Source organism: Haemaphysalis longicornis, unplaced genomic scaffold (assembly GCF_048455015.1).
Source record: "Haemaphysalis longicornis isolate Haplotype H1 unplaced genomic scaffold, Haemaphysalis longicornis Haplotype H1 scaffold_2, whole genome shotgun sequence".
Lineage (NCBI taxonomy): Eukaryota > Metazoa > Arthropoda > Arachnida > Ixodida > Ixodidae > Haemaphysalis > Haemaphysalis longicornis.
In genome coordinates, this window is record NW_027526295.1 from 145629307 (window position 1) to 145653491 (window position 24185).

At 47.7% G+C, this 24185-nt stretch overlaps 1 protein-coding gene across 1 annotated transcript; it reads right to left on the minus strand.

Moving 5' to 3' along the window:
• Nucleotides 1-4352: 4352 nt before the first annotated feature.
• Nucleotides 4353-8181, minus strand: LOC144168336 (uncharacterized). Its single transcript, XM_077697342.1, has 3 exons — nucleotides 8137-8181; nucleotides 5610-5762; nucleotides 4353-4889 (listed from the first exon to the last, which is right to left on the minus strand). Exons 1-3 carry the CDS (start codon nucleotides 8179-8181, stop codon nucleotides 4353-4355), a joined length of 735 nt encoding a protein of 244 aa, XP_077553468.1.
• Between the last annotated feature and the right edge of the window lie 16004 nt (nucleotides 8182-24185).

Sequence of the window (24185 nt, forward strand, 5' to 3'; positions counted from 1 at the left end):
TATACTTTGCTTACTGTGCACTTCAAAAAATGCATTCGCCGAGTGATAAGCTGTTCATTGAAGTCTAAAAACAAACGGAAAGTGAACTGGCACCTCGTGTGCTTGGTTACTAAAATCAGAGTCCTTCAATGCTTCTCTGGTCATGAAACTCCAGGCCAAGTTTCGTACAGCGACAAAGGCTACTGCGAGGGGCGCCAACGCAGATCGGAGGGCATCGGGTGGCCGCTGCTGCTCTGTAGCCAGACCGGCAGGCAGGAAGGCAGTAGCAGCATGCCCGTTCGAACCAAATTTTCTCGCCACTCACAAAATGATAAATCCATTTGAGCGGCCCACGATACGTAAATCGAAAGCGCACTGCTGATAATGCGATGAGCGTCTGTTTTATCTTACTCTGTGGTCCGTTCCCTGCCAAACGTGCTCTGACCACGCCCCCAGCTGCCCTCTGATCAACACCAGCGCCGCGGCGCGGCAGCGTACGCAGCTCTCCCATAGCGTGATGGCGACGTTTCATGGCCAGAAAGGCATTGAAGGACTTTTCTAAAATGTTCAATCCCTGATTTCGCTAGGCCTTTGTACACAAGGATAACTAAGCTTCCCCCATGTCCCCTGCACCCATGTCTTGCGAAATCAGTGCATTTCGCATGTAGTTGGTCTAGTGGGTACTACTGTGCTTAAGGTTCTACAAACGTCTTTAGCCTTTCCGAAGATACACACGGTTTTTTAATTCTCATATTGAACTGTTCTGTTCCTTCCTAACTTGCAGACCATTTATTTTTCCGTAGTTACACTAACTTTCTTTGGTGCTTGCTATAAGGCGTGAGTAGGCCCATGTTTAACGAACCACATCCTTTGAATATACGTAGCATTTTCGTGTGGCTTATATTCCCACAAGAGGCAAAAGTTATTGTCAGGTATTGGACAATCATTTTTGTCAGGTATTGGACAATCATTTATCAACTTTGTTTGGAATTACCTAGAAGACGAAGAAATGGCTCCTGTGACCTCTGTCATATCATCATTGTCATTGTAAGTTTGTTAGCGCCATTAACGGAGTTCGATAGGGGCTCTCACGGCTCTGTTCCTTGGTTGTTCAACCGCAACGGGGTGGTCGTTCCGCGACATGTGGTGCCGAAATTCAAGGGATAAAGAGTGGCTGCCAAAGACGTGGACCATCAGCGACGGCGACGACGAGTTTCTTCTGGAAACGGTCGCCAAAGCAACTCCTCCTCGGAACCGCACCCAGGGAGACAACGCACGAACCCTATACTGCCTGCCGAGCTAGAAAGCAGGACATTTTCACTCAACGATGGACCGGCTGACAGCGAAACGCGCTTGCAGGCGATCCCAAGCGACAAAGAGTTTGATCGAGGCGACAGCACTCATTGAGAGCGGCAGCTCTGACCGAATAGCAATCCAAAAGGTGATGGACAAGCTCATGGCCAGCCGCGGGGAGCTTCGCCAGGTCGACGCCCAGGTCGAGGACGCGATTCCAGTCGAGGAGCTCGAAAAGGAGCACGACTGCAGCTCACTGCAACGATAAGACGCTCGAGACTCTTACTAGTCTTAAGGGCCGGCTAGAGGACCTCAGCGAGAGCAGCACGGTGCCGGCGGCCACCTCCACTGCGATTAATACTCTGCATGCCCCAACGACGGTTCCATCCCAGATCTCTGAACCTCGTCTACCCATGCTCATGGGTAGACGAGGCTTTTTAATGAAGATGTGTGTAGATGGACGTCGGTTTCGGAGCATTTCGACAGCGCAGTCCATGCCAACCAGGCTCTAACCATCACCGACAAGTTTCAGTACCTGCGAATCTACTTGGCAGGTGATGGAGCAGCTGCCAGACACGGAGGCGTGCTATGAGAGTTCCGTACAACTGCTGAAAGAGAGTTTCAGCGACACGGGCCGGATTATGAAGCGGCATTTCCGAATGCTTCCCTGGTATCAGAACGTTTCATGTGCATCTGACACGAGAGAGCTGCAGAGTCTATACGACTCCGTTCAGCTCAGCGTCGCCTGCCTGAACGTGTTGCGCGTCCGAACGAGCAGTTTTTTTTGTGATGTTGTACGACGTGTTGCCAGAGGCAATGCCGGAAGAGATCATCGTGGCGTTTCACCGACCCGTACGCCTACAGGAGAAATAAACGGCCACGGCATCATATTCTTCCGGGGAAGAAAACGTAGCGAGCGACGGGCGGCACATCGAGCAACTCTTGTGATACACGCAGATCAAAATTGAGGCAAGAGAGGTGTGCTCCAGTGCAAACTTGGACAGATTCAAGTGGCCTTCTTCAACGTAACAGAAATCAACGTCGGCTCTACACGTCTCTCCACTATTGATGCCTAATCGTAACGAGTGCTTCTTTTGCAAATCAGCAAAGCGCAACACCTAGGCGTGCAAGGCTTCGTCGTGCGCCGAAGAAAAAAAGAAGCGGCTGACAAAGCAGCACCGATGCTTTAGATGCACCATGGTGGGCTACCGATCAAAGGAGTGCCGACGAAAGATAATGTGTTTGCCATGCAAGGGAAGGCACGCTGCCGTCATGTGCGACCCTAGCTACAAGGTTAGGCAAAATGAGGTCCATTTGCCGGTGCAGACGCTGCCCGCGAAGTCAGCATCATCTGTCCTCACTAGCTGCCAGTTGGGTGAGAAGAACTTCCGGTCGTGGATCATTGGTACCAACGGGGCATGTTACATACGAGGAGTTTGGGAATGTGGCACCCAGAGACCATTTCTCAAGGAAAACCTCGCGGAGAAGCTGGAACTAAAGGTTGTGGGGGAGACAAGCCTAGCTGTAAACTCATTTGAGTCGGCTGTCTCTTCGCAAGAAAGCCGGCATAAAGTAGTTGAGCTGAGACTACCTAGCCAGTTTGACAACGCCGAGCATTTGGTTCGTACAATTGCTGTACCAACGATTTGCCCGAACGCCCCAAATACGGGAAGAAATGGTGCTTTCGTGAAACATCTGCGGAAGTCTGGCTAGAAACCTGCCGACGAACGTACGATTTCCAAGAATGTAAGGACCAAGTTATTGACCTGCTCGTAGGATCAGACCAGCTTTCGACAATAATGACAGGAGATATCATTCGCAGCAAGCAAGTGCAAAGCTTAGTAGTTATGAAGACCTCGCTCGGATGGACGCTTCAAGGCCCTGTCCAGGAATCGAGTCCTGTAAATCAGACAACGGCGGGAGTGTCTTGCGTGCTGAGTACGCAAGTGCCACGCGACGGCCAATCAAAAGGGGACCGTGCATGGAGTCTACACAGCCGTCTTGTTGCCCTATCTCTAGGTGCTGCATTCATCGCACAGCACACGACACAAAGAAACGAAGCAAGGAAACTGGAAGGTTTTGAAGTGGGCGAACAGGGTCAAGGACAATCCAGCAAGTATATAAGTTGACCGAGACCAGATAAGACAGGTTGGATGCGTGAGCGCGAACATCTGCTCTTTAAGGAATTGAGGCGGTTGCCGACATCACCTCATGTTTTACAGGTCCTCGACATGTGCAACGAATCAAAGCGTAGGAAGGGTGATGGTGAATCCAGGGTCCATACGCATTCAATGGCAAAGTGAAAAGAAGCTTTGCTATTAAATACAGCGGCGTGGTCTTACGTCAATGGCTACCGGAACCGTGAGCACAGCAGGCACTCTTTGAATGATAATCTGAGCACTTTAGAAGCAACGTTGTTTTCAAGCTGGGTACACCGAAAGAAAACAAAAGAAGAAACCGCATTGAACGGGAAGCCACTGGAAAAGAAAGAAGGACGATCTGGTTCTAGACGGAACTCGATTGGCCATTATATTTTTATCGATAATGGTAGTGCGGTGTTTACGCCAGGAGCCGTTTACTACACAGCCGTTTGCTACCTGTATACGTTGTTCTACTGTTTTGTGGCCGTGACTATGTTGGGAAGTGCGTGGAAAAGGAAGAAATAGCTCCCGCCTAGGGCCCACTATCATTATCATTGTAAGTCTGTCATCGCCACTAAAGGGGTTCGATCGGGGCTCACAGAGCTCCGTTTCCTGGCGGCGCACCCGCAACCACGTGGTCGCTCCGTGACAAACCTGTCTGTGTCGCAAAGTGACCTGATGTTCGAGTAGCATAGGTGGTAAACAAACCATATATACAGTCAACGCTCGGTCTATCATTTTCCTAGAACAGTAGGGCATAGCTACCCGTAGCTCCATGCGTATTTACTGAAAGTTCGAGGAGTTTTATAGTGCAGGTGGTTCGAGCAAATCGTCTGACAAATCAACGCACTGTTTTTATTACACCGAAATCAGGCATACGACGTATCGTAGGGGGTTCATGCAATGATCATGACCGGGATTGTTCGTTTCAGCAACATTTTATCGTCGGCGGCGGTAGTTATACGGAGTAGACGTCCAACTGTTGTATCCTCCAGGCGCGACGTAGCCAGACGGGATGTAGCCGGTGGCGTAACCACCAAGGGGCGCAGCATTTGTGGTGTAGCCCGCGCTCCCTTGCGGTGCGTAGCCGTATCTGCCGGGAGTGCGTCCATTCAAACCGTATCCATAACCACCCCCGTAGCCGTTGCTGGAGTACGGCGCCGAAATCCTGCGGCCGTAGGCGAATGGGCTGCCGGACGCACCCTGAGCCCCCGAAGGGACCGGCGGTACCACGGGCGCAGCATTGAAGACCGCGTCGGCGCTGCCACCAGGCGCAGTTCCCGGCTCGTTGGTGGACACACTCACCCGGAAACCGTTGGCGTCAGCGATGTAGTTCACGCTTCGGTACAGGCCGTTTACGTCCCGGTAGCCGTATGTACCCGTCTTCACGTTGTTAGCGTCGCCCTGCTCGCTACGAAACTGGCGGTTGCCGTACTCGTCCACCGTATCGTAGCCGAAGTTGTACGGCTTTGGTGGCTGAAAGCAAAAGCATGAGTTTTGAATGTGAGAGCTATAAGAAAGGCAAGGATGTGACGCTGGCTCGCGCTATTGACAAACGCTCAACCACTGACAAAGACTGAAAACGTTGAATGGTTGACAGCCTTCCACAGCCGCCACGATAAAAAGAGCTCACTGAGTAATTAACAGCTGAAATGATTACAACTTATCTAACTACGAGAGCAGCGTTCAGAATTCAATATGTACATTCTAATATTTGGTGATTCATCCCAGATGCGTGTATCTTTGTAATGGGGGAGGGCGTCGTACCGAAAACTGTCATGTTGTTTTGACCCCAGTTGAATCAAAAAGAGTAAGAGAGGCAAAAGCTGAGCGTAAACAAAGGAAATCTATCTCATACCTTCGCCATTTATTTTCCACCATAATTTGTGTTTAGCGAACTAGACACCCTTAAGTGCCTGCCCATTTGCTTTCCGCAGCATTGCATTCCTTGATTGGTTCTTCAAATGATCCAAATAACAACCTGAGTGTTTTATTCACAGAAAAACAACAGGATAGAATGCAGTACAGGACCCAGTCGGGAGGGGGGGCAATAGATGTACTTGCAAATGGTTCTATTGAAATCTTTAAAAAAGGGGGCATTTCCTTTAATATCTTCCCTTGAAACTGGAAAATAGGACGCCAAAACATCCTCAGGTAACATTTGGATACCACAAGAGTATAGGAGCCAAGACTTGCCAAGGAGTAGTCGGCGTAGGTTCCATAAGGCGTCGCAGGAGCCGGACCGGCATAACCGCCGTAGCCCACGCCTGGGATGCCGGGCAGAGCGGCAGCGCCATGGTGATTCAGGGCGTAGGCTCGGGTGATGAAGCACAATAGAAGAAGTACAAGCTGGACCAAAATAAATACGGGGCCTTTCACTAAACGTTCACGTGCAGTGTAAAATGTAACGAGGGAGCGGAGGAAGAGGGTAAATAGATGAGCAAAGGTAAGCAACAAGAAGCTGTACCTGAGGTCATCTTCACAATCTACATTTTCTGGTCACTGCGTAAGTACTCCAGAGAAAAATTTACAATCCCTTCCTAAAGAAAGTTGGGAGAGGCGCAGAGGCTCAAAGTGCATCCACCATTTCCTGAAAGTGCGTCCAATCGACGTGTAACCTTCAAAGACCCAAATCCGAACAGAGCGAACCCATGCAACGATCTTTCAATCCCTAAGGAAAATGCATCTACAAATAATGCAAATCTATACCGATGGTGGAAAATTGCCTGAGCGTTAATAGAAGTGTGCGCAGGAGAGGCCGCCCTTGTACCAAGCCACTTTATTTTTGCTCTTCCAGCATTGGTTCCCCTAAACGCATTATCTGCGTGAATAGCCTCTGACACAATCAGGTTGAGTGTAGAAGGCTCCCGTATGACCTTTTCGTTTGCCGCTCCCTGAGGAACTCCAGTTGCTGTGCTCAGACCCTTCCTGTGCAACATTTCTAGGCGCTCATACTATGATTCTAAAGGGAAATCGAGGATACCTGATAAAGAATACGGCTCAAAATCATTGCTAATTACGGCTTTCAACATGGGCACCGGGTGATTTCCCCACTTAGCTGTGGTAATTTTCCACAAAATGTTCGCCCGAGGAATTAAATCAGAAACAGCCGTATCCAATCAGAACTCAATACCGCCAATAGCCTCCATTGTAAGCTACACGTTCCTCATATGATAGTCATGAGGAACACGCCAGTTGAAGCAGCCAGATTTTTTGTGCTTGAACACCTAAAAAATACCCGAACCACCTCAAATTCTAACGGGTGGCTCAGTCCATCCGGACAGAAGGGCTAGTGTAGCGGCGTATGTCATTCCAGATACGCATGTTTCCCCGGCTGCATGACTGGATCATGCAATGGCCTCTACCGAAACCGAGTGTATTGCCATTGCTGCTGTTTTAAGTAAACTGAAGTCATACAAGCCGCAAAAAGTTTTCATTCTGACAAATTTGAAAGCAGGACTACGACTTTTCCAGCGTGACATTCCCACAAAGATGGCGTGTCCGCGTTGCTTACGGCTTGTGCAAGACCTGAGGAGCAAGGGTTTCCATGGGCGGCTTCAACGAATTCCACCCCATGTTAGCGTCAAGGACAATGAGGACTATGATCAGACGGCATGCAAGGCGTTTCATTTGCAATGCGTTTTCATTTGGGTTAATCCTTCCGCCGATCAGTGAAACGACTTCAGGCGGGTAGTAGCGACCATTTCAATTCCTCGGGGGATCCTGATCACAAGATGGGAAGCACCATTTCTGTACCGCATCCGAACGGGCTTAGCTAAGACCACAGCATGGATTTTCAGTGTGGGCCTCGTGCGATCACCTCTGTGTTCATAATGTGCAGAGCTAGAAGATGTGTGTAATGTGTTGTAATGTGTTGCGTAGTGTATACGTATTGTGTTGCTCAGAGCATGCTGCAGAACGGACGGCAGTGATCATAGCGATGCGAAAGTTGGCAGCCTCACACACCACTGTCTACTCCATCGTCTTCTCCCCAAAGGGACATTAGATACTGTGCAGGGAGGTGTCCGTGCTCTTAGCTTCCTCCAGGAAACGGAACGGAAGGACTCGTGGGGAAATGACCAAAACATTAACTCATTGGTGGCCTGCGGGCGGAGCAACTGCCGGAACTTCTTGCCAGAATAACACCGCTTAATCTAACGACCACGACCACTATGTATTCGGATGCGTTGGTTTTGAGACAAGGGTATACTGTTATACTCCTTCTTCACGATCGACTCGTGTATTGTCTTATCTAGAACCATTGGTTTTTTGCGATTTTCAGGTAACCGTTTTGACACAATGGAAGCCCAGTTTCACGCACGCACCGTGTGTGTCCAGAAATCTTATCAGAGCTTTTCAGTCGGTCAACTGGTCTGTGGGGAAATAAATAAGCCTTTTGACAATTCGCCGTCGGTCCCACTAAAAAAAGTCGCTTTAAATAAAGCTTCAGCGAGTAATATATACTTTGCCATAAATCAGTATACTTTGGCATAAATATATGCCAAAGTAATATACTTTGGCATAAGTTAAAACTTCCTAAGTAACTGATTGTGAGGTTTAACGGGCCGGCACTACATAGTGGATGAGGCGCGCTGTAGTGTAGGGCTGCAGATTAATTTTCACCACATGGGGATCTTTAACGTGCGTCCAACCCTGGTCAGTGGCGCTTCTGTTTCTTGCCTCGATCAAAAAAGCGAACGCCGCGGCCGGGAATCGAACTCACGTCCTTGGGCTCAGCAGCACTACCCCTTAGCCTTTGAACCTCCATGACGGGTACTTCTAAAATAACCCGACTTCATGAGTACTTCATAAATAACCTCTCTGAATATGATTAGGTGTATTGTCTGAGGGGCCGTATGGGCCTTTTTAACGAAATATAAATGGTTATCGTGAAATCATCGGTTTATTTCTCTTTGCTGAATACCATTTTTAAACGATAGCAATATCTCCGCCCCCCCCCCCCCCCCCGACTTTGTCGTGGTTAAAGAGGGCAACCACCGAAGCCGAAGCCAGAGTTTTTTACTTTCTTTTCCCGTATTTACTAAAGTCTCCCTCGCGTTTCTGGCACATACAGTGTATGTCTTCCCATCACGGGCTAAATGACTCCCGACCTCCTCACATATCGTCTCTCACGACATTTTCCCGATCATCCAAGTCACCAAAATTTTTAGCGATTATCGATATTCTCACCTGTGGAAACATCTTGGTGTAGTTGGGCTTGCCACAGCGCGTGCTTTATCCTGCGTACACCGGTGGCGTTTATCCAAGAAGCCAGATGAATGCGGCGGTTTTGGTGGTGTCCTCTCGCCTAACGGCCAGCTTTTATACTCGGCGCGGCAACTGCAATCTGCACGGTTGCAGTAGCAAGAAAATAAACCTGCCTTTCTTTCTTCCTTTCTTTCTTTCTTTCTTTCTTTCTTTCTTTCTTTCTTTCTTTCTTTCTTTCTTCATTCTTTCTTTCTTTCTTTCCCCCTCTTTCCGCCTCTCCTTTTCTCTCTTTCTGTCTTTATTTCTCTCATTTTTTGTTTAAACACTTGGGTCACGGCCATGAGCACAGCGCGGTCATGTAACGAAAAATGTCCACTCTCTGGTGTGTTGAGAGAGCAGAAAACTACCGTGAAAGCGTTTCCCACTTACGCACTTGTCACAACATCATGGCAGGACCCCACACACGTTCGACACGAACTTCGCTCGCTTCTTTTCTTGCGCGTTTCTTGTTGTAACGCTTTCCGTGGTAAGGCTGTCGCATTACGGCCGTGGTATTTGTGCAAGACATTGCAGGGGCACAAACAACTTTTTGTTGCACGTAACAAAAAAGCAGCTGCTTGCGTGTCGTCCCTCCTGGGGCAGACAGTCGATTTTCTTGGACAACGCGTGAGGTGCCTCGCAGATACGTGTTCGTACGCGAATTCACCGGTCAGAACCCTCAAAAGAGGCAACTATATCGTTATTTGATATTTTGTAAACTTTCTTTTGCGAAACCAAGGGAATTCCGAAACTAAAGACGCATGTAGTCTAACAGAAGCCTCAGCCACCCGAATCACTGTGTCAGCAACAAATGTTATGTTCACAAATTTAAGCAAATTTAAACATAATAGCTCAATCATGACAAAATAGCATAAAAACCAGTCATTAATGCATTTCCCTCCTATTATGCGAAGCGTAGTTCAGTAAATTCGCGGAAGGGTGGAAGTGCACTCAGAAACACTTTGCTTCGTAGCCATGAAATTCAACGAGCACACCACCGCATCACAGTAACGTAAAAATGTATTTCGTTTGTAAACGTTCCTAACTTGTTCCTTCACGGGAGAATATCCACCTATACTTCAAACACTTATTTATACATCAGGATTTGAGGCCCTTTCAGTAACACTTTTTCAACCTTTTTAAACGGGGGTTAAGTGGCATCGAAGTTTACTTTTTCTCCAAATTTATTTGTTGCTTCAGTTGACTGGCACATGAAAGATTGCTCACTATAGTTTGTTCCTACTTTTGGAGCGTGCCGTATGTTTGCCTGAGATGGTAGCTGGAAGAATTGATGACGTTATTGTTTGACTTCTCTTTACTAATGGTCGGTTGCTTACGAAAGGTGTGCAGAACCTTCATGTAATAGATTTTGTCAGCTGGAAGCATTGAGTATTCTGTCAATCAAGGACTTGTCCTCCAATTGTCCTCATTGTACAAGGACTTGTCCTCATTGAGTATTCTCTCAATCAAGGACTTATCCTCCAAAGTGCCTCATACAAGCGGGGTTCTTCAAGCAAGCTGGCGTTAATAACGAAACGTCTAGTAAGCTCACGTACTCTGATGAGCCCGTCCCGCTTATGAACTGACTCCACTAATTGTTGTGGCTTGTGAGCCCGGGATATCTGCAAACAGAAGCTTTGTAGTGTCACATATCGAACGCTGTAAGCCTTTCCTCTGCAATAAACAACGTGAGTGGCTTTTGCTGACTTCACCTTCGTTTGCGTCCCGAAAGTTTCGTCTTCACTTTAATGTGGCGCGTTACATCTCTTAAGGACAGTGGTCCATTAAAACCAAGCGTCATTGTCGCACGCCGTCGTGACACAGTAGGGTTAGCCCTATTTGCTTCCAGCTCAAAAAGTAGTGGCGCTCCCTGGAGAGATCTTCCGGTTGCTCCTAAGGGCAGCCATGATGATGCTGATGATGATGATTACGTGGCTATTCCTTTGAATCGGGTCGTCCGTTGTCAGCAACCGACTTGCCGACTGGATTCCACTTACTTGCTCTACTCCTAGATTACCTTACTTGCCCTACTGTTAGCCATCTTGAATTGATTTGCGCGCCGCCTACAGGGCGCGCTGCTTGCGAATACAGCATTCCCTGTAAAGCCAAATTCGCTTTACACGATTTAGGCAAAAGCGAACGTTTTTCGATTCTGAATCAACAGCTTAGGTCGAGTATGTATCTGTACCACCCCATGCCGCAATTGCGTAAAATACGGCATAGCACAGCCCCAAGCACATGCAACAATGCAGTTAGCCTCATCTAGTTCCCTTCTGCCAGCAGCGCATACGTCTCTCCGTCAGCGCCTCTGATTTCACATTTTGTTTCGGTTCTCCACTCTCATCACAAGTGAGAAATGAGATCCTCATTTTAGCTTTGTTTTTATTGCAAGGACGATAGACCACTAATGTCCTAAGTGAACACTGAAAAACTGAAAAGGCTATCGTTCAAATTAGTAATAAAAACATCTATCAAAGACAGTTTCTTGTCAGTTTCTCAATTGCATTAACGTTGTCATTTGACTAGGGAGTCAGACGAAACTTCTTCACCACGTTTCTATTGGAAAGTAAATTTGAGTTAAAATTGCTTCCCAAAATTACATCTCACTTTTGGCATTGGCACATTCCAGAAAGTTATCAACAAAAGCACGAACTCCGGTAGCCGACCATCTGAAGGGAGTCAGCAAGTAGCGAGAAAGTTGACCAGAAATGATATAATCGAATTCATATGCAGTGGTCGCATTGCAGATTTAGGGCAAAAAGTTACATGAAGCAGCACTAATTTCTAAAACACAGACGCCACCGCCACGACGCGCCGCTTGATTTGTGAAATGCGTGTGGTAATTTTGTAACCGAATAACGCCAACAGAGTTTGAGCGTCAAAGAATCTGGCAGCATAAAAGGTTCAATCTTGTTAAGTTGACTGAGGGCGAACATTTAGTTGAAAGCAACAAAAACGTGTGTCAGACGGGATTGTGTTCCTTTTTAGCTCTTTTCAGTGTTTCATATCGTACATCCATTGTACCCTGTGGTCAAGTAGATAACTTCACATTCCTCAGTCATCTTTTCAGTCCTTCAAGAAAATTATCACCGCTGCTGATGATGCGATGCACTTCGCTGTCTTGTCGCCAGGCATACCTATGGCCATTGTCTGCAAACCACTTCTTGGCTGGTACCAGGAGGCCTTTCTTGCTTCGTGTCATATTTTCACCAACTTACAACTTGCATCCTCATTGTTTGAGTTCGTTCTTGTTCTTTAACCACTGTTCACGGGTTTCTTTGTGCGAAAAACTGACAACAGTACCGGGCTCTTTACCTGACTTCGCAGTGAGGCGGCGAAAGGCCCCAAGCTCGGTTGCCACCATCAGGCTCACTTGAAGTTTCGTTGCCGCTTTATCGACTGTTGCTGGCAGATCACCGTTTTCCGTTTTTGCAATGCTATTTTTCTCGAGGTAGTATTTCAGACTGCGCCACTGAAGTTCATTGACTTCAACCTTGAGCTGGGCAACCGTGTCCAATGCGATAGCCTTCTAGACAGCCTCTAGCCTGTTTTTTGCTGTCTTCAGCTCGGTTACAAGATAACTGAGCATGCTGAGGATATCATAGTGTTTGTTTGAGAGCATTTCGATAAACGGTTTATTGTGGCTGACCTCAGCGTAAGTGGTGCAAGTCGACATTGCTGATGCACGGTGCGTTGCTGTAACAGAACATAACGTTTTGAATTTTGACGTGAACGCAAACAAGGTAGTTTTTCGCGTCCTACTTTATTTGTAAACTATAACCTCAGAGGTATTCTACAGCAATAAACAATACGCTGGAGTCTGAAGAGCAGCTGGAGGTTTCCTGCATTTAATTTCTTGTCCTGAAGGGGTTCTTTGTCTAATGTGGGCAGTCTGGCTCCACGTGTTCACGCAACTTGAAAGGTCAGCAATATTAACGTAATTACTGTATCTATAAGTGGTCATCACGCATTTCTCGAAGCATCAGCGTAACTCATTAAGTAATGGTCGTCGCGGCAAATGACGTTGATGTCATTCATAGAGTTGAACTTAAAAGCAACACTACTATGTTTTCAGGGGAGGCCAAAGAAGGTAGCCCACATCCCCTGTGTGGGGCAACTCCTGCATGCGCTGAATGGCGCCTATGTGATTTAATCTATTGCTTGTATTCACTGGCGAGACGTTCATGCAGGCAACCGTGTGAGTGCGCCATCACTCCTTACGTCGGGCTGCGCGGAATCGCGGTACTTGTCCGTGCTAAGAACATGACTGTGTTGCACGTTAACAAACTCTACCTCACCGAACACAAAGTGTTGCCACGAGACTAATGTGAGGGCGATTAATTACATCTCTGTTAACAGCGTCGTTGAGAATCGAGTTGAAATAGAGCAGACGACGCAGGCCGGCGCTTTTTTTCTTCGGCATGCGGGCGCAGTGGCTCAAGCCGCGCCATTTCCGTTGCGCTGCGGCCATGTCTGTGGCCGTTTCTAGTGTTGCCCAGTGACGAAATTCACAGCTACGGTTTTCAACGAATACCATCTATATGGATGGAAACAGGCAGCTGCGAATTTTTAAAAAATGGGGTGGCCTCGCAATAGTGGCGCGAAGAATGGACAAACAGTGAAGCTGGCTGCTCCACCCAGCTTCTTCTTGATTCGGCTGAAATTATGCGGGGTTATGCTTGGAGACTGGGCCAAACATTCTGCGAAGTTACCTTCGAAACTCGGTCAAGTTTCCTGCATGGCGTCGTCATTAGCCCACTCTGAGCAATGAACTCTCAGTCATTAAAGGGGTCGGGAAGTGAAAATGCACAGGCCTTCGATTAATTTTGCCCGCTTAAATTACGTTTTGCGAACATAAATCCAAAATATACTCACAATTGCTTGTTTCTAGAATTTAGGAGACACCTCTGAAATTCCCGTTCTGAGGCGCATCGCAACGGACCGTGCGCTCATCAATGACGTCACAGTAACTGCATTGAGAGTTAAACCAGTTAAAGGGACACTGAAGTGAATTTGTCAAGCTCCGGTTTTTGCTTGCACTGCGTAGACTGGCTCAAATTAGCACACTTTTCATCGTTTATTGGGTTGACAAATCGGTAATTATTTTACAAAGCGCGAAAAAAGAAAAACTATCATGCGCGGTTTGCGGCGGCCGCACCAACTAAAGCTGTGACGTTAGGAGGAGCGGGCACCGTGATTGGACGATGCCCAAGGTGAGCAACCAAACAAGTTTCGGTTTCGGTTTCGGTTCTGTAAAACACAACCGTTGGCGTTGTTGGATGGGCATTCTCCATAACTCAGTAATCATCGCACCGCGCTTCTGCCATGTTGTCAGCTGCAAAAATGCATAAAGATAAGACTCCTAGGACGGATTGGAATCGTAGCATTCACTAGCCGAAACCTACGCAGTGCATGAACGCCCTCCGCGTACCTGCAGACGCCCAAATGTCATGCGCTTTTCCCCCATATTTGGAGCTTGCCTCCCTCATGCCTGTGTCGTAAAAAGCGTGTTCGCACCAGGCCAAGGGTCTGTTCATTCTGGCCTTTGCCCACTGCCTGCAAGCAGTCGGTGCTTATGGCAACAGCACGCCAACGAGAACTCGCTAGCGCGCCAGTGCCAGCCTGCGCGAGTTTTGTGAACTAGTTCGTGGGGCCATGAATGTTGCGGCCCAAAAAAGGAGAACTCAATATAGAAAACATGGGCGGAAAACGAAAAAGTTAACTTACAAAAAAAAAAGCACGTACCCGCGGGGATTCGAACTCGTGACTTGCAAAGTACTTCCGGTAGCGAACCTAGCACCCCCAACCGCTCGGCCACGGAGCGGGCTCCGCTGGCAAGGATAATATGGGTATATATTGTACAACCAGTTTACACTTTTATTTAGTTTTGGCATTTCAAGCAGCTTAGATGACTATTTGTTGTATTGCGCTCGTGCAGTAAGCGTCTCCCGAGTTTCCACAATAGCTCACGTCTAGCAATTGCATTTCGTAGACGGAAAAGCGTTCGCAGATGCGTAGTCGTGCTGCTGATCGCTGCGCTTGTTCGCCCATCGCAAAAAAGTGCTTCCCGCACCCTAGTTTTACGCTGTACGGTAAAAATATCAGTTGATTTTATTTCCTTAGTACCTATATTGACTTCGCTGACTCTTCTCCCGCCTTCAAGAGGCCTTATATTTTCCTACTGGCATACCAGTCAGCGAAGCGTCGCATGTGCGCTTGTGCAGCGCTTGTGTGAAGCGACCTTGACTTGGAGCTAGATACAGTGTACAAACTAACCAAGTAAAGAAAGGCAAATTCTACCATTCACAAGCGTGTCCTGGCTTCGTTTCAACTGAGCGAACGAATTGCGACGACCCGTCGGCGGCCGGCGGACGAAACGCTGGGCCGACTGACTCTGTCTGAAGGCCGGGGAGTCGTGCAGTGGCGCAGCCAATTGCCAGCTTATCCCCTCCTGACGTCACACGAAAACGCCGCAGAAAATGGGCGAGCGTAAAGAGAGGAGGACAGCATTTTAGAATTAATTTTTCTACTAAATAAAATCGCGTAAACGAGCCCAGGGTGGTCGAAACATGGCCTGGGGACTCCGGACTACACTTTGCGAAAGTAATCCCGCAATGTTTACATATCACTTCAGTGTCCCTTTAAACGTTCTTTGTGTATATTGTACTGCGCAGCTGCAAGCCCGATAGTTTAAAAATAATGCATCAGGTTTTCGTTTGTATAATCAGTCTTCTATCGATGTGACCGGTGTCGCGACAGCTTCAGTTGTCTGGCAACCATTGTAGCGGAACTGAGACTTCCTGGCTGTTTGTACGGTTTTAGCCAGTTTCCTTGCTGAAGTTCACGTTGTTTTGCCGAGTTTTCTTCAGAATATTACCGTTTTATTATCAAATAGCACAAAGCACTCAAGCAAAAAAAAAACGAATAACAGTGCCCCTTGGGTGATTTCAACTTGCAGCCGCCGGGCAAGCCTGCATTTAGGTCACACACTTCATCCACTACACTATCCACGAAAGAAGTACGCATGCAAGGAAACTGCGGCATAAAAGCTGCTTCGCATTTGTAACCCAGAGCTGCGGTGTGGATTCATAACTTACAGTCAACCCAGAGCTTCAACTGCCAGCTTACGGTTGAACACTTTTGAAGTAAGCCAAATCAGAGCATACCCAATCTACGCCACAACGTTAACAGCCTTGTTTATTTAAGGAAACAGGAAAACAATCGACCTGCGTGAGGGTGGGACTCGCCGACTCGGGGCGCTGTATTATTGCTTCTCGCTAGTTACGTTTGCGCTTGATGAGTAAAGGCCGATTCACAAGGCCGACGAAATCACTGATTCGGAAAGCGGAATGGGTACCAGGTGATACGACGTCAGCGATTCATGACCCTCGCCAACGGAGAGCGGACGACACGGGGTGACAATTCGAGGCTTCATTTCCCATCCCGATTTCCGCGCGGGAATACAGCAAATTACCGCACTTTGGCACGCACAAGGCTTGATAGTCCAGCAACCATGCCTCTCTGGTCTGAGTGGCGGGCGTATTGATAAGGTCCTTAGAAAGATTTGCAAATATTTATATGGAGCATAGTATCCAGGTCGCACTGCGCCTTCGTTTGCTGACATTTTTCTGCTCTTGGGTCATTTTCCAGCGGGCGCATGCTTGTTTCGGCCGGGTAGCACTGCGGTACAGGCTTTCGCGCCAGGGGCATCCGACTTGTCAGATACAAACACGAAACACTGATCGCAGCGTTCGTCAACTGCCTTGCAAGCGGTGATTCCAAAATAAGAAGTGAGACAGTCGCGCAACAACTTCGGGAGCCATATCAGAAAGCTGAGAAAGATAGATCGCTTGAAGCGACAGCAAATAATGCAGGATTTCAAGAAACGCAGAACCAGAAAACGTGGGCGCTACATCTTTCTGCCTATATCCGTTCGCACGCAGCACGTATGCATAATCTAATTCTTGTGGCGAAACCTAAGGCCATCACAGCTCTACGACGCTTTCGATCGGCGTCCCAATTTTCCGGCATTCCCAACCACTCGACCCTGTCGCGCTTTTTCCCACCTGCAGACTGCCCACGCGTCGAGAGTGTGCTCTGTTCGTCCGCGCTTTCGTCTGCTCGCTTTATCCTTCGTGTAAATGCTTCCTTGAGCCGGACCGCCTGCTGACGTCGCGCGACGTCACACGCCCGGCTCAAGGATGCTCTTAAGGATGCTACCGCAGGGCTACCGTGCCGAAACAAGCATGCGCCCCGCTGGAAAATGGCCAAAGAGCATAAAAATGTCAGCAAACGAAGACGTAGCGGCGAACTCCATACTACTGGCGGTGAGCGCGACCACGGGCGGCGCTGCGAAGCACGCCTCCATGGCGTCCGCTTAGGGATTCCCGCACTTGTCGTCTGCTTCAGTCGGGCTCGCTCTCCCTGCTGCTTCTTTGTGCTCGGTTCACCGCTGATGCTTCTCCGCGCCAGATTTCACGTGTGCGTAAATTTTTGTCATGATAATAGACCTTGCGAAGCCGGTCCTCTGCGGAGCACGAAGAGTCGGAGCTGGGCGTCAGTTTCTGTATTAAGCAATATTTCGAAGAAACGTAACAGCCAGCTGCTAGTAACCGACAACAGCGAAAATACAAGAACAAAACAATTTCCAGGCCTTCGGAGCTATCAGTTTGGGCAGAGGACATCACGATTTCCAGCAGTCATTTGGAAGGTAGAACAGTTTTTGCAGCGTTTCCAAGCACTCTGAAGTATTGTATCACATCAGTTTACGTTATCATGACATGAAAGTATCCCACATGCACTATGGCGCACAAGAAATGTAGGTTGAGTTCCAAATACCCTACTGTGTGCATAGGCGCGTGTGGTTTTATACCAGGCTTCTAACCAGTATGGAGGTTTATTGAGCAAAACGAGTCACATCTATGGTAAAGATACAGTAACACTAAGTTTGTTCAGACATGGGGTAATATTTCGGTTTCCTTTCTCGCGGTCATATCGTCCCAGTAGTCAGATATGCGTTATAGGAAAACTGCACTCAAGAGGAGTAGAAAGAGGAGAAAAATTTATTTCATTATAAAGTCGAGCTGATTAGTGGGCCGGGTCCTCCCTCCAGGACAAGAGAGTAATAGTAATTTCTTTCAGTTCAAAGAACGCCATCCCAAGTAGACGGGGATTCGTTCTTTACGACTGGAAGGGTTGGAGAACAATCAAGAGCTGCTTGGAAATATTCATCTGTTACGATTCTTGTAAAATATGCACGTAAACGACTTATTCCGTTCGTTAGCGAGTGGATAAAGCCTTTAACATCGTAATCATGTCACAACTGTGTGGGTTGGAGTCAGTTCGTCATGATAACGATAGTTACAACAGAAATTAGGAGCAGAAAAGCCGCCTTCAACTACTGTGAACAACGTTATCTGGGGCGCGATCGCGGTAGCGTAGCAGAAACCTTCTGCTTATATTTGCATGTGAATAAGCAACGCACCCTGCGGATATGCATCTTCTTGCAGGGAAACATAACGAAAGCCAATTTGTGAAGAAGGAAACGTATGCCATACACCTTGAAGAAAATATCCACACTATCTTTGGGAGCCTCCCAAACATCCCCAAGCCTATATTCATGAGGTGTTTGTGATGGGGCAGAAAAATAATGCTTTGGGCAGAGAAATAACATTCGTCAGATACAAGTCGACAACAACGAAAGAAATAGAAGACAGCCGCTTTGTTCCTATTGGGCGATGCGCGTGTAGGGGCCCGCTGCTTCGTACGTAGCATTCGACTCTTGAGTCTTCATAAGACAATCTTAAAAATACTGTAGGGAAGACTACACATTTTGAATATGTTTTAGAAGCTTTGAGCGCTGAACCTTGTGAATAAGCTATAATGGACGAGTTACAACGATCTTATGACCGATGCTATTTGTTCTCTCTCTCCTCGTGTGTTGCAAACGTGTGGGGGATACAGCTTGAAATTATTCAGATGTGTCAGAAGCTGGCAGAAATAACTGAATTACTAAAATTAGGCATTTTAATGCACTAAAGCATCAAAGCGGGTGATTTCTAGCGCAGTCAATGCTGCCCCTCACAAGCGGAGCGTAGCAGACGACAGCGGCGTGAGTACCTAAGCCGACGTCAGAGCCAGAGGGCGCCACTCAAACATCTCACCGCCAATAGGGAAACAGGGAACGTCCAAGCTTTAGAGGACTCCCCAGTCTTGCGAGAGAACTGGAGGGCAGGCAGCGGCGGTTGTGTTAGTAGCGGCCAGCGGCACGCGGCGGCTAGTGGCGCCACTAAAATAGGGTGCGGAAGCCGGCAGAAGCACGCCCGGGTGAATGGCGGTGAGCGCGACCACGGGCGCCGCTGTGAAGCGCGCCTCCGTGACGTCGGCTTCGGGATTCCCGCATTTGTCGTCTGCTTCCCTTGGGTCGCCCCCTCTGCTGTATCTTTGCGTTCGGTTGACAACTGCTGCTTGTCCGCACCAGAATTTGCGTGTGCGTAACTTTTATCATAATTAATAGATTTAAAATCGCACACACTACTCAAAATATAGTTTGGTATACCGCTACAGAAGAAACATTTTCATGGTGGGAAAAGCGCTACAGCAACAAGGACAAGTGAGTGCACGGGACAAAGCGCTTTGTCCCGTGTACTCACTTGTCCTTGTTGCTGCAGCGCTTTTCCCACCATGAACATGTACCAACACGCCGAGCTCGCAGTTCTTCAGAAGAAACATTGCCAGCGTCGCCCCATTGCTTGCGAAGGCGGTCCTGTGCGGATCGCAAAGAGTCGTAGCTAGGCGCCAGCTTCTGTATTAAGCAATCTTTCGAACAAAGGGGACAGCCAGCTGCTAGTAACCGACAACACCGAAAATAGAAGACCAAAACAAATTCCATGCCTTCAGGAATGTCGGCTTTGGCAGAGGGCATTACGATCCCCGGTAATCATATGTAATGTAAAACAGTTTTTGCAACCTTGCCGAAGGCTCGAAAGTATTGTATCCCATCACTTTACGTTGTCATGGCATGAAAGTATGCCGACATGCACTGGGGCGCGCAAAAAATGTAGGTTGAGTTCCAAATAACTTACTGTGTGAACAGGCGCGTGCTGGGTTTATACCAGGCTTGGAATCAGCGTGGATGATTATTGAGCAAAATTAGTCACATCTACGGTAAAGATACAATAACACTATGTTTGTTCAGACCTGGAGGGATACTTCGGTACATTTCCCACAGCCATACCTTCCCAATATACAGATATGCTTTATGGGAGAACTGCACTCAAGAGGAAGAGGACTAGAACGAGTAGAAAACTTTATTTATAGTAAAACCTAGCTAATTAGTCGGCCGGGCCCCTAGTTCAGAACAACAGTCTAAAGGTAGTTTCCTTCGATTCATAAGACGCCATCCCGAGAGGACTTGGATTAGTTCTTTGCGCCTGGAAGGGTTGGAAAACGACAAAGAGCTCATTGGAAATATTCATCGGTTCCGATTCTTCCAATATATGCAAGTACACTATTTATTGCATTCGTTAGCGAGTATATCAAGCCTTGAACACCGTAATCATGTCATAATTGTTTGGGTTGAGAGTCAGTAGTTATGATAACGATGGTTGCGATAGAAATTCGAGTCACAAAAGCTGCCTTCGAGTACTCTGGACAACTTTGTATGGAGCGCGATCGCGGTTGCGTAGCACAAACTTTTTCATTGTATTTGCATGTGAATAAACAACGCGCGCTGCGGATATGCACCTTCTTGTACCCAGCCACAGCGAAAGCCAATACAGCCTGAAGAAAATATCCACACGATCTTTATGAGCATCCCAACATACACAAACCTACAAAATCAGACGTTTGTGACGTGCAGAAAAATAATAGGTTGGGCACAGAAAAAAACGTTCCTGCGATACAAGTGCACAACAAGAAAAGAAATAGAAGACATCCGCTTTGTTTCCTGCTCTACGATGCGCGTGTAGGGGCCCGCTGCTTGGCACGTAGTATTAGACGGTTGAGTCTTCATAAGACCATCCTAAAAATACTGTAAGCAACCCTACGCATTTTGAATACTTATCGAGGATCTCGGAGTGCTGAACCTCGCGAATAAGCTAGAAAGGACGAGTTACACAAGATCTGACGAATTCACTAAGGAAAGTTGTTCTCTCTCTCCTCGCGTGTGGAAAACTTGTGGGGGATACAGCTTGAACTTATTCAGATCTGTCAGAAGCTGGCAAAAATTACTAAATTACTAGAAATCCGCTTTTTAATACACAAAATCACCAAATCTGGCGGTTTCTAGCACACGTACTGCTTCCCTTTCAAGCGGAGTGTAGCAGACGACAGCGGCGTGAGTCCCCAAGCCGACGTCAGAGCCAGGGGGCGCCACTCAAACATTTCACCACCAATTGTCCCTTTCTAGGGAAGATATCGCTACGCCCGTTCCTCAGAGCCGAGAGGCATGGTTGCCAGACTATACAGCCTTGTGCGCGACAAAGTGCAGTAATTTGCTGTATACACCCGCCAGAATCGCCAGCGGAAATGAACCCAGGAATTGTCAGCTCGAGTCGTCCGCGGTCTGTTCGCGAGGGTCACGAATCGCGGACGTCGTACCACATGGTACGCATTCTACGGTCCGAATCAGTGATTTCGTCGGCCGTGTAAATCGGCCTTAAAAGGCTCGGGTTGGTTTTAAGTTCCGACTACTCGAAGTTCCTTCGATAAAGGGTTTATGTAGTAAATGCTCACTTTAAGCTTTCGCTCATTTATCTCGTCACGTCAGAAGTTTCACGTTCCCGCCCCTAACATTACAGGATACGTGAGAAGACGTCGGCAAGCTTGTTCAAGAATACTGGCAAGCAGAACGGCAGTTTAGACTCGTGTAAAAGAGCGTAGAGTTTTCAAATACCCAAGTTTACTTTAAACATGATTAATTCTGACTGCGCCACTCGCCCGCGCTGTTGACTGAAAGTTCGACCGTGTTGATCAGTCGTATCAGAGCGAGACATCTCCCGTTGAGTTGCAGGGCCAGCTTCATCATGGCCCCGATGTTGTAGCTTTATCTGACCCTTTGCGAGATCACACTATGCCGACATGTTGTGCAGACGAGGGGGATCTGTGACTGGGTGCTTAGAAAGACGTCACGACTCACTTGCGTTGTTGAGGCGGAAAGCCTCGGTAAAACCGGAACTGCATTTTTTTCCGTATTTGCCGATATCGGGCAACGAAACGGGTATGCGTTGTTTGTCTGTCAAAGTTTTACAGTTATGAGTACCCACACAACACCGTTTGTTCGAAAGTCTCTTCACGACCCCTTTTTACGGTATGTGCAATGTGTTGTTTTATTTTCACTACCAGTCATTTATTTCCGGATTCGACCGAAGTCGTCGCGTCCGTTCTCGAGTACCGGCACGGCGGCTTTCGTGGCGCACTTTCTGTCCTTCGGGAGTGACGCTCTTCTTCTGTCGCCCCATCTCTCCCTTTATTGGAGTCACGGCTGTTGGCCCTCAAATAAATTTCCAACGAACTTGCCGCTCAAATTTCTCCACGCCTGTCATGCCAGGATCGTTCCGTACGCAGGTGCTACCGCACCTCCCAAAGTGGACTGCGTCAGCATGCGCTAGAACCAGCGGCAACAGGCATCGTGAACTGGGCGTCCGTAGCGCCATGTAGTTCTGTGCTTACAACTTAAGGGGCGAACGCATGCGAACTGGCGAGGAGAAGAGCAGGCGAGAAATCACGCCACGAACGCTGGGCAGAGTATTCTCGAAGGTCGAGCGTTGCCGTCGCGTGTGAAGGCGTCGCCGCGTCGCCGCGTCGGCGCAGTGGCGTCATACAGCTGAGGCTTGACTCCGCCTACGCATCGGCGCGAAGGTAGTGCCGGGCGCTAGGCGCAGGAGGACTCATTTTCTTGGTTTTGTTTTCAGCGACGCCACAGAACCAAGCTCAAGCCTAACCTCTTCCCTACCGTAGACTAACTGAGCTCGTCCAAACGGATTGTTCCGCCCTCACCGATGACGAGCTACGCTTGTCCAGGTAATGCAAGCCTTTGCGCGCTACCGCTTTCAAGCTACCATGAAATGTTTTTTTTTCATGTTTGTGATGTTCTGCATGTTGTTTATCATGTAAGTGGATCGTGAAACCGTTTTATCAATTCCACGTTTGTTATTTGGCCATCGTTTGACGACTGGATGACAGGAGATGTCGGCGTCTCCTGTTGCTTGACGGCAGTAGAGGCTGACAGCCCGAGTCTCCAAAGTGCTTCGGTCCTACAAAACTTCATTTAACCCATTTGCTCCCGTTGGTGATTATAGTCTTCTTGCCAGTTCCTACCAGAATGACCGATGACAAGTGTAGTCGTCATCGGGCAGGACGCTGTACTCGCCATCGGTCATTTTGAAGCCCTGACGGCGGGGTTCTGCAAGACATTGCGGCCATGCTGCGAAGCCATTTTCTAGCACTCATTATTACACAAAGAAATAAAGTAACCTCATTTCATCGAAATAATGTTGATGTTTGAAACCATCTCACAGCAATCTCGTTTACACAGTCATAGAAGTAAAGACACGTCGTTTTATAGAAATATTGGTGCTATTTATTTGAAAAAAAAAAAATCTGGAAATTGAGCGAAAAACATTTTTAGAAAATTTGGTACATTTTTCTTTTTCTCTCACGGTACGTAAAGGATTCAAGGTCAACTGCAACAAAATTTTCAGCCTTTCCAAGGCACTGTTTTTAGTAGTATAACATGAAAAGGTAGTACATGCAAAATTTAGAGCCACAAATGTGCATCACTGCCTCGTAAACTGATATAAAAATGCCCTTTTCAAGTCTAAACAGGAAAAAATGGCGGCCATTACGACCGGACGGACGACGTTCCATTCAGGATTTAAGGGTGCGCAGCCGGCGGATTGTCCCACGGCTAACTGCGCGGAGAGTGCGCATTCGAAGTGTTTCGGGTCGTCCGTTTCTTGAAAAACTCCAAACATAGTCGAGAAGGAGTTGGGAAGTTCGTGCAACCATTATTGCTTCACAGTGAGCGGCTGAGGCGCGCCTAAAGTCGTCCTGTAAAATGTAAACACAGGCGTCGCGAGACGTCGTGGATAAGCTTAAGCTGATTTCTGGGAAATAGGTGCACGAAGAGTGCTGAGCGCTACATGGGTGCGGGCACAGGGAATATTGACTATGCTGATTGAATCACCGTGAGTTTGTGAGAGCAGAAAACAAACAATAAATGCTACCCTGGGAAGACAGCGCCGAAACATGCCAGTTGGCGTGTAAGAATTCGATTTCAGCGTGTATAATCTAAGTTAAAATAAAGAATTTTGTAATTTTTGTTTATACGGGCAGTTTTGTTGCTATTTTCAAAGTGGCCGCGCAAATCTTTAGATAATGATGCCGCCTATCTAAAAATTATTGCAGCTACGAAAGCACTGCATTGTCTTTGCTGGCGTCGTGAAACAATGACCTTACCCTAGACTCGATGCTGGCTACCTGGTTGGTACCCATTCTGCTAAATCTGTTTTTTTATTTTAGCGT

Bases quoted from the DNA above. Each gene is read 5' to 3' on its own strand.
- LOC144168336 (XM_077697342.1), bottom strand. From the start codon at position 8,181: ATGGAGGTTCAAAGGCTAAGGGGTAGTGCTGCTGAGCCCAAGGAC. The intron at 5,763-8,136 runs GTGAGTTCGATT...ATTTTGGTCCAG, and splicing joins GTGCTGCTGAGCCCAAGGAC to CTTGTACTTCTTCTATTGTG. The intron at 4,890-5,609 runs GCAAGTCTTGGC...TTTTGCTTTCAG, and splicing joins CCTACGCCGACTACTCCTTG to CCACCAAAGCCGTACAACTT.